Source organism: Malaya genurostris, chromosome 3 (assembly GCF_030247185.1).
Source record: "Malaya genurostris strain Urasoe2022 chromosome 3, Malgen_1.1, whole genome shotgun sequence".
Lineage (NCBI taxonomy): Eukaryota > Metazoa > Arthropoda > Insecta > Diptera > Culicidae > Malaya > Malaya genurostris.
Window position 1 is genome coordinate 286,414,171 of NC_080572.1, and position 15,505 is coordinate 286,429,675.

Consider the following 15,505-nt stretch of genomic DNA (forward strand, 5'->3'; position numbering starts at 1 on the left):
ATCCACGGCGGCAGAGCAGTAGCCAGCAACATAAGCAAACAGACGCTCGTTAGTGTACAAGTGGCCTACAGCATAGAATGAACGTTTCGAATGAACGGAAAGCCGGGGAAACGACGAACATGTAACCGCAATCCGTTTAACGGATGGATTGGTTAAGGGGTTTTACACTGAAGGCCGCGAAAGTGGGGGCATTCACATATGTGCTATAAAACACACGATGGAATCGTACTACAAGTTCTTTGAACATAACTCATGGTTTGAGCTGCGAAATTTTATATTACTCAAATTTAAAAATTACTCGAATTCATAAACTAGTAAAATTTACTCAGGCAATGAGTTCTCTCGCATCTAATCATACACTAGAATTAGCGTTGAATTTTCAAACATTTGAGTGAAAAAAGTGGGTGGATAATGCTGGGGACATGGATGTCGTGAATACTGAAAAAAAACTGGCACGCTTCCTTCACACTTCCGAATATCAGTTAGTTGATCGATTGTGTGAATTGTGCAAGCTTTTCCCTTTTTTCGCTGCTAGAGTTTGAAACGATGACCTGCATTAAAGTACAGATTAGCTACATTAAACATCTACTATTCCAAAACTGCATATTCTAAACTTGAAACAGTTGCGTTTTAAAGTGCTAATATAGACTGGGCACAAAAAATTTTTTTTGAAAACTATTTAGTGCGAAGATATCTAATTCTTCTCGGAATTTTAGTAAGAGACAATTGAAATGTATCGATTATCTAGATTATGCAAGAGTAATTTTAATAATAATATTATTAATAATAATAATAATCATAATAATAATAAAGGAAGGTGGGTAATAGTCCGCGGTACATATTAGTGCTCATCTCATTGTGAGCTCCTGTGAATGTTTACCACTTTTTACTTACAATATATATTGAGATTTGACCCAATTAACTTTATTCGAATACATTTAAAATTCCCTGTTAATTTTACATCAATACGACAGACGTAAATATAAAATCTGTCATTAAAAAATAAACTTTTTATTTATTTCTAATAGAAATAAATGTTTTATTTTGGTTTCGTAAGAGCTTTTCGATCAAAACGAAGTTAGCATCGAGTATTCCGAGTATTACGCACTATTACCTTACCTTGCTTACTATAAGGAACAAAACACGATTGTTTTGTGGCTTTCATGCTTGTAAGTAACATAATAATTGTAATAGTTCATTTGAGGATATTGAATAACAAGGTTTGATGTTCCCGTAGACGTGTTTATGATCTTGGTAAAAGTAATATTTTATTTGTAATACTTCAAAAAGCTTAGAGGCGCACTAATTACCACCTCTCCCCTAATAATAATGATATAATAATTATAAAAATAAAAATAATAATGCAAATACTTTTATTATTATAAAAATAATACTTATAATAAAGAACAAATGACCAAATTTCATAAAGAACTTTGAAATAATATAATCAAGCATTTAAAATATTGATTATTCAGCTCGGATTCAAACTAATAAACAAGATGAAAAATTATTACAAAATATGAAGAACTTTAGCTATCGCTATCCGTATTATAGGAAAACCAACAATGATATATAGGAAATATAGGAAAACCAACAACAATATAGGAAAACCAACAATGATAATAACAATAATGTCTTATGATTTTTATTATTATTTCATAATTATAAATTTCTTGAAAAACAATAAACATCAGATGTATGTTCAAGATAAATAAACAAACCGTTATAATTAATAACTATATTTAAAAAATATATATCATAAACATACCTTGTCGGCTGCTAATAAAAACTCATGGACTTCCCGAGTGGACGTTTCAACATCCGATACTGAAGTCTCGTCTCTTTGATTCACAGTTCTTAATGATGGAAACAGAGGAACAATTCTAAATGCTATTTCGGAACGAATAAAAACTTCCTTAATTTTGTTCTAAATGAAACTGCCTGCTACAATATATACTAGTGAATAGGATTTAGACTAAATAGTTGTTTAATTTTTGTGGCATATTGAAAACATCCGATAGCTCTATTTCACAGATAATATAAATGACTTAATTATTTTATAAATTAAAATATTTGAAATTACCAGAAAAAAGGTCAACAGAATTCACGCGCGTCTGGATTGTTTACTATTTTTACTATATAATTTACCGCGAAATTCAAATTCAATTCAAATCTATCGGAGTAGCATTTTCCTACTATTTATTTAACAAACCGATCTATGTGTATGTAGGATCACCGAATCTTCTCGATTGTAATAACATGGAAAAAAATCTCTAATAAAACCTGTTTAATCCACCTAGTGGTGTAATGATGCCTTTCTCATATCAATCATACTATCATATATAATACTGTGGTGTTCTTCAAAATAGTTTTCTTTGATTCCTAAAAAGAATAACCGAAATCGGTTTGTTTGACCATCTACTGATGAAAACTATTAATTGGAGAAGATTTGAGGTCGATTTTGAAAACTTTTTACGGTTTTTCGCCCTTTTCAGTGATGGTATACAATTTTTAAAACACTTTACCCTATATTTCCGGATCCGGAAGTCGGATCCAGATAAAACTCAGGAATTACGTATGGGACCACAGGGCCTTTCATTATGAAAATCGGTCGCGTCATCTATGAGAAAAGCTAGAAAACATATTTTCATTTTTTTGCACATTTTACCCCATAACTCCCCGGATCCAGTTTAGCCATCTGTGAAGAAAGATAAAGCACTTATTTTCACAATTTTTTGCACATTTTATCCCATAATTCCGGAATCGAAAGTGGGATCCAAATAATATTCAGGAATTTTGTGAAAATCGGTTCAATCATTTCCGAGAAAAGTTAGTGCAAAAAAACGTTACATACACACATACGCACATACACACATACATTTTGCGTACTCGACGAACTGAGTCGAATGGTATATGACACTCGGCCCTCCGAGCCTCGGTTCAAAAGTCGGTTTTCACAGTGATTGCATAACCTTTCCATATGAGAAAGGCAAAACGGATAAAACCCGAATAAGTCATGGCTAAGACACCTACTGAAAATTTTAGTAACTGTTTGACAGTTCATGACAATCAGTATTTAGAAGATAATTTTACCATATAAACGATTTTTACCGTACTCGGTGACTATTCGGTATGAATTATACACCTATTCACAAATTTCTGTAATAAAAACTTGTGTGAAACTGATCGTCCGATTAAAATTTGCATAATTTTTGTAAAATTAAAATCATGTAAAAAATATCGGTTATTTCTATTGATTACCGAAAGTTTTCGTCAAAAACATTACCGAACAAACGAATCAAATCTTAGCGTGTAGACGTTCATTTAGGCTGTGAACATTTCGCGGTTAATTTTAACTTTCGGTTAAAATCTGACACTCGAGCGGTTAATTTGATGCTGTCAAAGATAATCCTGCTCGAGAGCATGGTTTTTTTTTGATAGGCTAGGTAGGATAGGTTTGGTTACTTTCCGACACTGAAAAAAATCTTTCTATGAAAATTCTAATATTAATTCTTTAGTTGAAATTATTTCCAGTGGAAAATAAATCCAAATAACTTTCCGTCCGTCAAATTTTGAAACGAGCCGCAGATTTAGTTAAATTTAACCACTCGACACAAAATAACCGCTCAAGTGTCAGATTTCAACCAAAAGTTAAAATTTACCGCAAAATGGTTCACAGCCTTAGAATATTGAAACATATTACAAATGTGAGAATAAGGTGCTTTAAATATGATCTCGAAACCAAGCGGCAAAGTGCGATGTGGCAGTTTTAATGTTGGCTCTTTGTTCGATGCTCATTTACCGACCGACACTACAAATGTACTGGTACATTTAGCACGATATCGATTGACAGTTCAGCGGTACTGTTTACAACTAAGCTTAAACAAAAGTAGAAGAACACATCTTAAACAATCATTCTTACACTTTGCAATTAGTCACTTTTATTCAATTAATCTGGAAAAGAAATCGTATCCAATCGTGAACAAATGAAGACAAACACGAGAGAAGGTCCTAAGTGCAAATGACAGTTTCTCTTTGTTTACTTTCTCTTTCGAGTATTACGGTCCAATCAGCAATCTTTCCATTTAACACTTCACGTAGGATAATAGCAAAAACCATCAACTTTCGATATGCACTGTAGAATTTGTTGGAAATGACTGGAATTTGCTGAAATAATTGAAAGAGAAAGTACACCAGGAGAAACTGTCATTTGCATTTGGGACCTTTTCTAATGTTCATCGAGAAATGTTTTAAAAATCTATTTAGGCGAAATGGACCGAAAAAGGTCCCATACAATTTGTCAACAGATAAACAAACAAAACTCTGTTTACAAACAGTTCTGCTGAATTGTCAAAATGTATTCATCCGATTGAGGTTAGCTAGAGTGACTATAATCAGAGTGGCGACAGCTGTTCGTTTGGAATGACAGCTCCCAGTTCCAAACGAGCAAACGACCTGTCAATTCAATGTAAAGCTAATGGAATGTTTTGAATTGTTGCCAAAATTACGGATGAGATGTCGTCACTCTGGTTATAGGCACTCTAAGGTTAGCAGTGACCAGAGATGCCAGATATTTTCATAGAAAATCTGTAGTACCCAAAATAAAAAATCTGTATTTATCTGTATCCACTATAGAATCGAAATATTTATAATAAAAATTTGTTGAGGTAATATTATTACAAAAATTTATGCTTTTATAATGAAAAATTGAATGAGTGCTCATAATTCATATCATTCTACAACGACGACATTAAATGCTTTCTAATTTTCATCACCAATCGGAATCAACAAAACATAATTTCAATTTCATATACTTTCAAAATGTTGGTTTGGTGAGTTGATGTAGGATCTCAGCGCTCAACTTAAACTATCAACACCATTTAAAGATTTACAGATCAACTTGTGATTCGTCGATTGATTACAAAACTCTCATCTCGTCACCACTACCAAAGAGAGCTCAGACGAACTAAATTATTTTATTCTTTCCTTTCTTTTGAAAAAGCTGTATGAGTCTGTATTGAGTTTAAAAAACCTGTACAAAATCTGTATTCTGTATAAAATCTGTATGTGCGTGTAAAAATCTGTATAATACAGATAAATCTGCCGATGAATCAAATTCATCTTTGACAGCTGCCAGACTTGTTTTGTTTTGCGACTGTAAATTCAAAATTGAAAAATATTGAAAAAGTGCCTATTAAAAACATGTTCCACAGTGAAAAGAACTAAAAAGATTGCCCTGTATGCGTTTCCAGCATCAAGGAACCGTATTTGTATAAATCTGTTTAGTGTGAGGCGACTTGAAATTTTTAAATTCAAACGATGAGCCTCCGATGAACTTTTAAACTGTAAACGAACCACCGGCGGCTGTAAAAAAAAAGATCATTCCGTTCATTTGGTGAGGTTATGCCATGTTTGTGTAAAACCTTATTGACGCTATTTAAAAAAAATCCTGGAACTTTTGAATACCTTGTATAACCTGGTGCCAGAATCACAATTCAACAATATACACGCTTATGGAAAATGTTTTTTACATGAATAAACATTTACATATAATACATTTTCGTTGTCTAGTGAATTTACAGAAATTTCTTATTTCAATAGTTTTTCAATCAATAATGAAATTCGACCGCACTCTCTCATGTTGTGAATTACTGTTTGATACTGATAGAGATATGCAAAAATACCTGAAAGATTTCTTATTTTCAATCGTTCTTTAGAACATGAATACTAAACTCAGACATATACATTGTTAGAATGGTAGTCAATACAGATACATGTAGCCTCATGTTAGTTAATTATAAATTCTAATGATTCATTGTTATAGTGTAATAATTATCAAAAACAATAAAGATTGAACTAGGATACATCTAAGATGTGAAATATTTACATTTCATATTCATTACGAATCAATAAGAGTCTCTTTTTCAAAGCCCAAAAAACGTGTGATAATCCCACTGCGCTCAGTAACTGAAAATATTCCTGGTATCTATGCGTCGGTTTCGTCTGATGTGCTTTGTGCGACGATTCGTTCAACTCAAGCGGTAAAAATTTTGCGCGCATTTTTGGGGATGCATTTTTTTTCACCATAGGCATTCAGTTAATAATTCACTTTTCACTTACTGTTATGATCTTCTTCTTCTTATTCTCTTCGTTCTTCTAGTTGGCGTCACCGGATAACAACTTGTCCGCTCCCATTGTTCGCAGATGTAACCAAAATATTGATACTCTGGATCTGTCAAAATGATTCGTTACATTTCAATAGGACATTATTATGATTTGAGTGTTTACATGCTTTAAGTAATTCTAAGAGCAAATTCAGCAGCTTCAAGATTCCTATGGGTGGTCTATAATGTAAATGAAACTAAAACAAACGTATCCCCAGGAATCCGTTTTAGTTCTACTGTCAAATTTAAAACTGGTATACACTGCCGTTCTATTTTTTCTATATTTGAAACACAGATAAAACGCTGCTGCGGCTTCCAGTTTATTTTGTTATAATTTCTAGATTTAAATTTCAAAACTGACATAAATTATGCATCTAGAACTAGAACACTCCTGAATATGCTCTAAAGTTTTAAAATTTTAAGCAGCTTCAATAATAGATTATTTAGATACTATGCAGTGAGAAAGTTCACGCGGAACTAGTTCTGTACTTTTGAGTTGCGAAAAGTTCCGCGTGTAATTTTTAGAGCAAGTAAGTGAATGTTTTAAGTAATTGTAGAACTTTAGGTTGTTCGTAATGCCTAAAAAACCGAAGTGTAAATAAAATTTAAAAAAGATATATCCACTTCGCATCAAATAAGACTAAATTCTTAATGATTAGACTACACACTTAAAAAATGTTACATCTTTCTAGATGCACATAAAAGGAGCGTCACGATTCACTTACATTCACAATACAAAGCATTTAAAGATAAGTCATATCATTAACTTCACAGTTGTTTTAGCTGAAACTCACATCGCTAAAGACGCAAAATTTATGTTTACATGTTAGTAGATTTAATATTGTGTCATCATCGCAGAAATTACGGCATATTTGAATTTACGTCAAGCGTAAATTTCATTTTTTCTAAGAGTGTAGATTTAAGGCCATCATTAAAGCGCGCGGGTGGTTTTAGGAAATTTTCGATGGAAAATTTGAAAAATATGGCAAAACAATAAAACTTTGAAAAACTTTTATATTTCTGCAGGGCGAAAATGGCAAGAAAATTGAGAAGAATTTCCGAGTGCGTATTTTTGTGATCTTTCACAATTACCTAAAAAAATAATGCGATGACATGGTATAGTTTTTTTTTCAAATTATTTGGGCTACAATAATTACATTTAGTCACATTTTTTAGGAAAACTTTCCATGCTTTTCATGGAAAATTGTTTGAATTTCATGTAATGCTAATTCAATTTACAAGCGGAATCAGACCAGTGTTGTAAAGCTTTCCACAGGATAATATCAAGTTTCGAATCATTAGGTTTGGCACGAACATGACATAACCTCACAAAAATGAACAAAATGAATCAATGTTGACAGCTATCAGTGGTTTGTTTATGTTCTCATTGCGTTCATTCTAAATAGAATACGTGTCAAAAGATGAACTTGATTAATCGGCAGTTCATCGGTAGGTCATTCGAGAGGCCATCGTGCAAAACCTAATTACATCGTTGCAAAATGATATCTGAATGAATAATGAATGAAAATAATCGGTTGTTCACGATATCGGGCGGGGATTGAAAAACAGTTACTGCTTTTTTTTAATGAAAAAACTGGTTTATTGTGGAAGGAAATTTTATTCTCTTAAAATACAATCGCACATTCGGACTAGAAATCGTCCACGATTACCACATCAGAATTTTCTCCGATCCAATTAAGATAAGCCGACATGCGGGTGAAAACCGTTGCCCGTCCACTGTTGCAACCCAAGGCGGAGTTGAATGAGAACACCCCAACCTGGGTCGTGATACCATCGGCATCGACAATGGTCAATGGAGCTCCAGCATCGCCTGGACACGGCGCTCCCCGGTTGTCAGCCGAGCTGAATCCTTCTGTGCAGATGTGTTCGTCGACGATGGTGTTGGTGGGTAAACTCAGGGTACACGCTAGATTGGAAATGATTTGCGATCTTCCAAAACGAAGCACCGGAGAGTTGTTCGAACCATCGAACTGTCCCCAACCAATGAAGGTACCTTGCTGTCCATTGAAACTAGCTTCCACCTGCCGCCGATTTGGCAACCGCACCGGTCTGATGTTGTCGGTGAAGGAAATCGGTATCGGTAGAATAATCAACGCGACATCGAAGTCATCCGTATCTTCGATATAACCGTTGTGTATGATAAATTGTGTTACCGTTTGACGAACTTGACCCGCTTCCGTTTCGTCGTCAATTAGAAGTCCTCCCAACACGACCACTGCATTTTGAATTCTTGAGAACGAGAAACGAAACTTCTGTTCTGGTGTTCTTCAACAATTTACAATTCCAATCAACTCACCCCGAAACACATCTCGCAGATGTTAGAATGGTTCGCGTAGAAAGTAGTGATCCTGAACACTGACCCGACAGCAGGACGTTTATTCTGGTGATTATGCCCACGGCGTACGGGAATTGACCGGCCTCGGCGATTGAACCTCCTGCGACACGGTTTTCCCGTTCTGGAATTTTCGATGCCGAAACGGCAACCACAAATAAACCGAGCACTGCCAGAAACTTCATTCTCGACAATTGATCAATGCAAACTTTCGCGATTGGCCGCGACGGACTTATATTTAAGACGGGCTCATATCGCTTATCAGTATTTTAGGGAAAGTCTAAGCTGATAAATCGCCATACAAGCTATACAGTTAGCAACTATCAGATGCAGAACCGTCATTAAACACTTGTGGCGAAAGATCGATTGGATAATCGAATTAAACCATTTTTGGTTTGTTTGAAAGCTTATCAAAAGTCAGGTGTTCCGAACTTATACATCAAACATAGCTACAACCAGTTTATCACATTTACAACGACAATTGGGAACTTATCTAACGCGGAATGCAGATTGGAAAAAAACCTACGAAGACAAAAATGAAATGAAAACTGCGACAAAGTTACCGCACAGACGAAACTCTACGTCTTAACAAGACTAAAATAAATCGTTATTTCTGTCAAATTCTGTGCACAAATGCAACTCGACTTTTGGCATTAAAAATGCCTTACTCTTCACTATATGGGGCCGGGTGTCAATTAAAAGTTTCAAAAATAGTCGCGTAACCTTTTTGTGTCATAATTTTGAACGTTAATAACTCGGTCATTTGTTGATGGATTGTGTTAATTTAAAAACCAATCGATTCGGAAACTTGTAACTTAAACATGTATGACGACGTCGTTTCAGTATTTCAATAGCGTACTATTGAAAAAATGGTTGGAATCGACCTATGTTTTCATCCACCAATCCCTGTTGTACAAAATGACGTCAACTTTTTGTTCGGCATAGGAGGCTTTGCGTCATGCATAAAAAACACCGTATCGTTATGCCTAGTATGAAGAGAAATCTATAAATACAGGCTGCACAATATTTCTTTGCCTAGTTGATGTTTGACTGTGAATGAAACAAGTAGCTTGTCCAGTGAGCTGATGACTGGATTGTTCACTTGCTGGATTGTCGCTTTTGCATTATGTGTTGGTGAAATTTCCTACTGTCTGCGCAACCCCGTGTTCGCTTGAGTATCTTATATATCATCTAACTATTGAAGAACCGAATCAGCGTGGTTACCGATTCTTTTGAAATATCCCATGTATTTAGCAAATCTTTGGTCGATTTTGCCATTAAAAATGCCTTACACTTCGCTTCCCGAGGCTGGGTGTCGTTTAAAACATGCAAAACTAATCGCGTAAAAAATTCTCTGTCATAATTTTGAACGCTTATAACTCAATCATTTGTTGATGGATTTATTTAATTCAACAACTAATCGATTCGGAAACATTTAACTTAAACTTATGAGATAACGTCATTCGAATATTTCAATTGCATACCATTGAAAAATTGTTTTGAATTGAGTATTTTATTTTGGTTGTCTGGTAACTATCAGGCCAATTTAGAATTATCAGCGATAGATTTTCCGGATCTAATTTGCAGCGCTTGTTCCTCGATGATTTGTTAATGGATTTTCCTAATTTAAATGATTCCAAAGCTTCAATATTGTAAGCTTAAAAATGTTTTAATTTGTCAACGGATCGGTTTGCATACTTAAATCTCCATTCCCACACGAACAAAACGTGACAATATGACCGAACAAGTTGTTGTCCCACCAGGAATTAAACGCTTCAAAAGATTCAAAATTAAATTCTGAAACTTATCTAAAAGCGGCCTTCTCGGTTTAGTAGTATAAATGAGTTCCACAGGCTCACATATACAGTACAAATAGATGCAATATCATTTAGTATCAAAGATAAACTCAAGGTAAGTTTACTTGCGATTTCACATGTATCGTTTGAATATGAACCCTCGTAGAATTATTATTTGCTTCAAAACAATAAGCGTCTGATGGCTACACGCGTTGTAACTATGACAATGTTTATTCATGTGTTAATAACATCTAGTTACAATATGAACAAAATTTCGGAATTTTGTTGCGTATCCATTCCGTATATTCCTAATATGCCAAAGCGAAAATCAATGTAAGTAACTAAATATTTTATGCGGGCTGTTTCACATGTTTTCTTCCTCGTATTGTTGCCATATTATTTACCGACACTTTCCGAAGATTATCGACGATTTTGAAGGATTAATAAAATTACACCATTACTGAGATTACTGATGCAACATTCTCTTGGATCGATTAATTGTTTATAAAATTAATAAGTCCACCAGTGAACGACCATTATTAGGTTAAAACTGGGGGTAAATAAACGATATAAATCAAATCAAATTAGTAAGTTTGTACGTTTCTCGAAAATTATCATCATAAAATAAAATAGTTTCAATTGTTCAGGTTTAAATCTTTAGGTTTTTTGTATCTAAAATTGAACTTTCAAGTAACTTTAAAGTGTAGTGAAATTTAGTGTGTCATCATCATTATCATCTTTATTTTTGTATTTATTATGAAGACCCTAGAAACGTTTCATTTTTAATGTTATTGTACTCGGTCGTGTCTTGAATACAACCCTCTAATTTTTCGCTAACTTTGTCCTCAAGTAATAAACTACGCTTTAATCGATGATGAATACCAGTTGTCCTCCCAATTAATTTCCGCCTTTTTCGATAGATGGCATTCTTTGTTTTGTGTTGCTATTCGTAAAACATAGGAGTCACTTCATTTCGATGTATTAATAGTCGAAACTATGTTGACGTTTCCCTAGAAAATTCATTCAATAAAAATTGGAAATGTGTTTTGCCTTTCTCTATAGAAACGAAATAGAATTGTTGGAAAATCCGACTTTCGAACCGACCCTCGGAGACCCATGGTGTTATATACCATTCGACTCAGCCCGACGTGATTGGACAATGTACGTTTGTGTGCATCTATCAAAGATTGTTTTGTCGTTGAAAGCTTAGGCTCATTTGAAAGCTACTAGCCGACCATTGATTAAGTTCGAAGATCAAATGACTGACACTTCCTGTCCCGGAGATGCAATGGTATAAGTGACGTGAACGACAAAACGCACTTTTCTATAACCGCAAGATTTTCTCGGAGACCGCAGAACCAATCTTAGCAATCGTGGGCTCGTTTGAGAGCTACAAAACAGAGACAAAACGCACATGTTTTCTTTGTAGATTTACAGAAAAAGTTGAGAAAAACTTCTCAGTTTTTTTGGGCAGTATTTTTAAATACTGACATCGGATAAATTTCACAAATGAGTTCTTTTTAGAAGCTTTTAAGCTTCTAAAAAGAACTCATTTGTGAAATTTATCCGATGTTTACAACTATTGAAAACTTTTGTCGTGAATACGACTTACTATACTATGGGGTGCCTTTTCATAATTAGCCATATGGAAGAATGGGCAGAACTTAATCATGAATATCTCGACTTGTATTAATGGTAGAAACATAATTCTTTCACCATTGCATCAAGAATATGATCAGGAATTTAGGATAATATTTTGAACAGTGTGAGATAACCACAAACAACTCAAAAATTAAGTTTTCTCAAAGATTTAAAATAATGCGGAAAACTCTTTACTTTCGCTTGGGTTTTTCGCGCAAGGACGACGATTTTGAGGTAGTCAGGCACATATTTTCAACTGAATGCGTATAAAAGGAGAATCGTGGTGAAAATCGATCATTTTTTTTCGTACGGTCGATGGTAGCAGACGTCGTGGGAGTTAAACCTTCAACCAGCAGCGACGGAAAGTGCACCTTCTGCGTGGATAAAACCTCAAACGCTCAGGTCGCAACTCTCATTTGCTTTTCGGTAGTCGTAACGAGATTTAGAATTCAGAGCCAGCGTGCTGAAACTGGATTCTGGAACTGTATTCCGGAACTAATTTGAGTTTCGAAATTGCAGTTCTAGAATTGAAACTGGATTCTGAGTCTGTTATTTCTTCTAAATTTAGTTCTTGAACTCAGGATCCAGTTCTTTATTCCAGACTTGTTCTATTCGGTTCTTTTTAGAACCATAATAATACTCCTAAAGAATTATGCGGAAATTTACTTTACTGTACTCTGTACAACCCATACTGGTAGTCATGGCGAAAAATCGTCTTCTAGTTTCAGAGCGTAGTTCTGGAATATGGGTTTAGAATTCAGAGTCTGCTTGCTGAACTAACTCAACTCGTCACTCTTCATCACGAACGCTTTCATAAAAAGTTCTTTTCAGAGCCACCATTTTTTTATTATAAAGAACTATACTGCTTATTTCATAATATTTAATTGCGTTTCAGAATGTTTAATGTAACTAATTTGTAATTTAGTATAGGCACATCGTTTAAATTTCTAGTAATGAAAGAGGGGAAAGTTGCACAATTCAAACAATCGATCAACTACCAATTCGAATTCGGAAGCATAAATAAAGCGTGTCATATTCGTATTGACGACATCCAGTTATGTCTCTGACATTACACACCCGTACTTTTTTTTTACCCTTCATTTATCTACACCATAATTATTGTATTTTAATTCTGGCCATTCAGGAACTGGTAGGGGAATGTGTTCGGTTGCCGGCACCCCACCGTAACTTTTGACAGAAAGCAGATAGTGTCATTCCGACAAATGTCATGTGTGTGTGTAATAGCAGCACGTTCTTTTTGTGCCGAATACCGAAGCCAACAGACGCTTGCACTCTTTTGCTGCGCTCCAAACAAATTTTAATTACATGAAAATTAACACAAAAGTTTTTTCTGACTTTTTTTATAGTACCTTAAATTGAAAAGCATCAATCGAAAACGTGGGTAGATTGAATGTTTATGAAGTGAAATCAATCTATTTCGTGATTTGATACCGAATGCTATCAAAATATTCACAACCAAAATTTTTTTTCGTAATTTTCAAAATGTCTGCCGATTTCGGTTACCGGCTCTCCAATTTTTTTTAAACAAATCGTGAAAAATTGTCAGTGACATGAAGAGATGCCAAATCTGCAAACTTGTCTGCAAATTATCAAATTTCGTAGTTAACTTGCAAACATTTTTTCGTTTTACAGACTTTTGAAACATATATAGTTTGCAGACATTCATCATAATTTACAGATTTTTGAAAATTGGCGCGATTTTTTTGTTTTTTCTTGCTAAATTTATTTTGTTAACTGGCATTTCTGGTGATACGCAATACGTGGACAAATCAATTAGCTTCAATACATCCGTCACATAAGAAAAAAATCGTCAAAGTCAGTTCCACTGCAACTATCGGGCTGATCGGACGCAAACTCGTGTTTCTCCAATCGTGTGGTGAATTGTTTTATTCCGTTATCAAGGTTATTCCGTATTCTATTGTCTGCATCAGTGCGGTCGAGTGATAATTCGAATTAATCCGTTCTCAAGGCCGACTGTGAGCTCGTGTAAAGCAGCACTGCGTCTGGTACCGTTAGCCAGCGCCAGCTGGCCGCTGCGTATATATCGTTTACATATACATTAGAAACAGTGATAAATATATATAGTGATGAAAAGAGAAATGTTTCATTGGACAGTGCAGAGAGAGAGACAGAAAAAAGTGTTTTTTGTCAAGGAGTTTTTTTGCACTTCATCGAAAGGAATATTTACCGAATTCATAGAACCGGACCTTGACGGCCGTTCGCCGTTTGAGAACTAAAGCCAAGTAATTTTTTTGTCGTGAATACGACTTACTTTACTATGGGGTGCCTTTTCAAAATTTACCCTCTGAGAGAGTGATAAGTTTTTGATCGTGAATATCTCTTGTTGTATCAAACGAATCAACATAATTTTTGCTACATGCCATCGGAAATATGACCACAATTTCATGATAAAATATTCAGTTGTGTGATATAATCTCAAATAATTTAAAATTAAACTTTTCTGAAATGTTTGATATAAACGAGTATCAAAGAGGATAATTCATAAGGCGCGTTTGCCTATCTCGTATTTTTAAAGCTCATAGCTCAGTGATCTGTGAAAGTATTTATATTATCTAACTACCAATAGAATCGAAATTTTTCAACTTAAGCGTGTATAGCAAAAGCATTGAAGTATTTCAATAGTACATTATTGGAAAACCTGTCTCATTTGATCCATGTCAACACCAGCCAATCATAACGCGTCCTGAGGAAGAGAACAAAATATCTGCTGCTGTACAACAAATCATTCGAGAAAATGTTCCGAACAGTGTTTAATATCATAGTAAGTTCCGCAAGTTGACCCTTCTGAATGCTAGAAACGAATCAATACAGCATATTGATAGCTTCTTTCAATAAATTATGCAAATCCGAAATGAAATAATCGACATTAAAATTCTGTATGCGGCTTTTTTTATAGCCGTTGGGACCGCCCATTAGTGAGAAAGCTACAAACGAAATCACGTAAAAAGAAAACTCTTAACAAAAATTTGATCAGTTTGGATTCTATCACCACTGCGAGCAGATATATTGTATGTCGTTTGCAAAGCTAGTTTCGCTTCCGACAAGAGCGATTACGTCACAGCTGCCAGTCATTTGTATTGGTGAAAAAACAACGGTGGAGAGCATTACACAAAATCAGCCGTTCTAATGGCTCTATTCACTACATCCAGTTATGTCTCTGACATTACCCACCCGCATTTTTTTCTTTCTTTTCTCTTTTTCCCTGTTGTTCACTACCACTACCTTTGACCTTCAATCTCTATCCGCACGGACACTTTTCCGTGCCATGACCACAGGCTTTAAATTGCCTGACCTCCCTTCAGATGACGGAATGGAGTCATCTGATAGCAATAATCTGATACGTATAAAAAATTATCCCGATGGGCTTGCACTTCCGGCCGGTCCGTACGCGGTTTACACCCGGAAAAAAAATTGAACATCCTTAGATTATCTAAAGACCTGACCTCGCGATATTCTACAATACAAAAAATTGAAAAAGTACGCCCAGACAAGCTTAGGGTCTTGTTAGC

The 15,505-nt window shown here is 34.9% G+C and overlaps 1 protein-coding gene across 1 annotated transcript; it reads right to left on the bottom strand.

Moving 5' to 3' along the window:
• Positions 1-7,762: 7,762 nt before the first annotated feature.
• Positions 7,763-8,735, bottom strand: LOC131434499 (collagenase-like). The gene is made up of 2 exons (XM_058601249.1): positions 8,482-8,735; positions 7,763-8,414 (listed from the first exon to the last, which is right to left on the bottom strand). Exons 1-2 carry the CDS (start codon positions 8,700-8,702, stop codon positions 7,814-7,816), a joined length of 822 nt encoding a protein of 273 aa, XP_058457232.1. The 5' UTR covers positions 8,703-8,735; the 3' UTR covers positions 7,763-7,813.
• Between the last annotated feature and the right edge of the window lie 6,770 nt (positions 8,736-15,505).

Coding starts and splice junctions, on each gene's coding strand:
- LOC131434499 (XM_058601249.1), bottom strand. CDS start 8,702: ATGAAGTTTCTGGCAGTGCTCGGTTTATTTGTGGTTGCCGTTTCGGCA. Junction 8,415..8,481: donor TCTGCGAGATGTGTTTCGGG/GTGAGTTGATTG, acceptor CTCGTTCTCAAG/AATTCAAAATGCAGTGGTCG.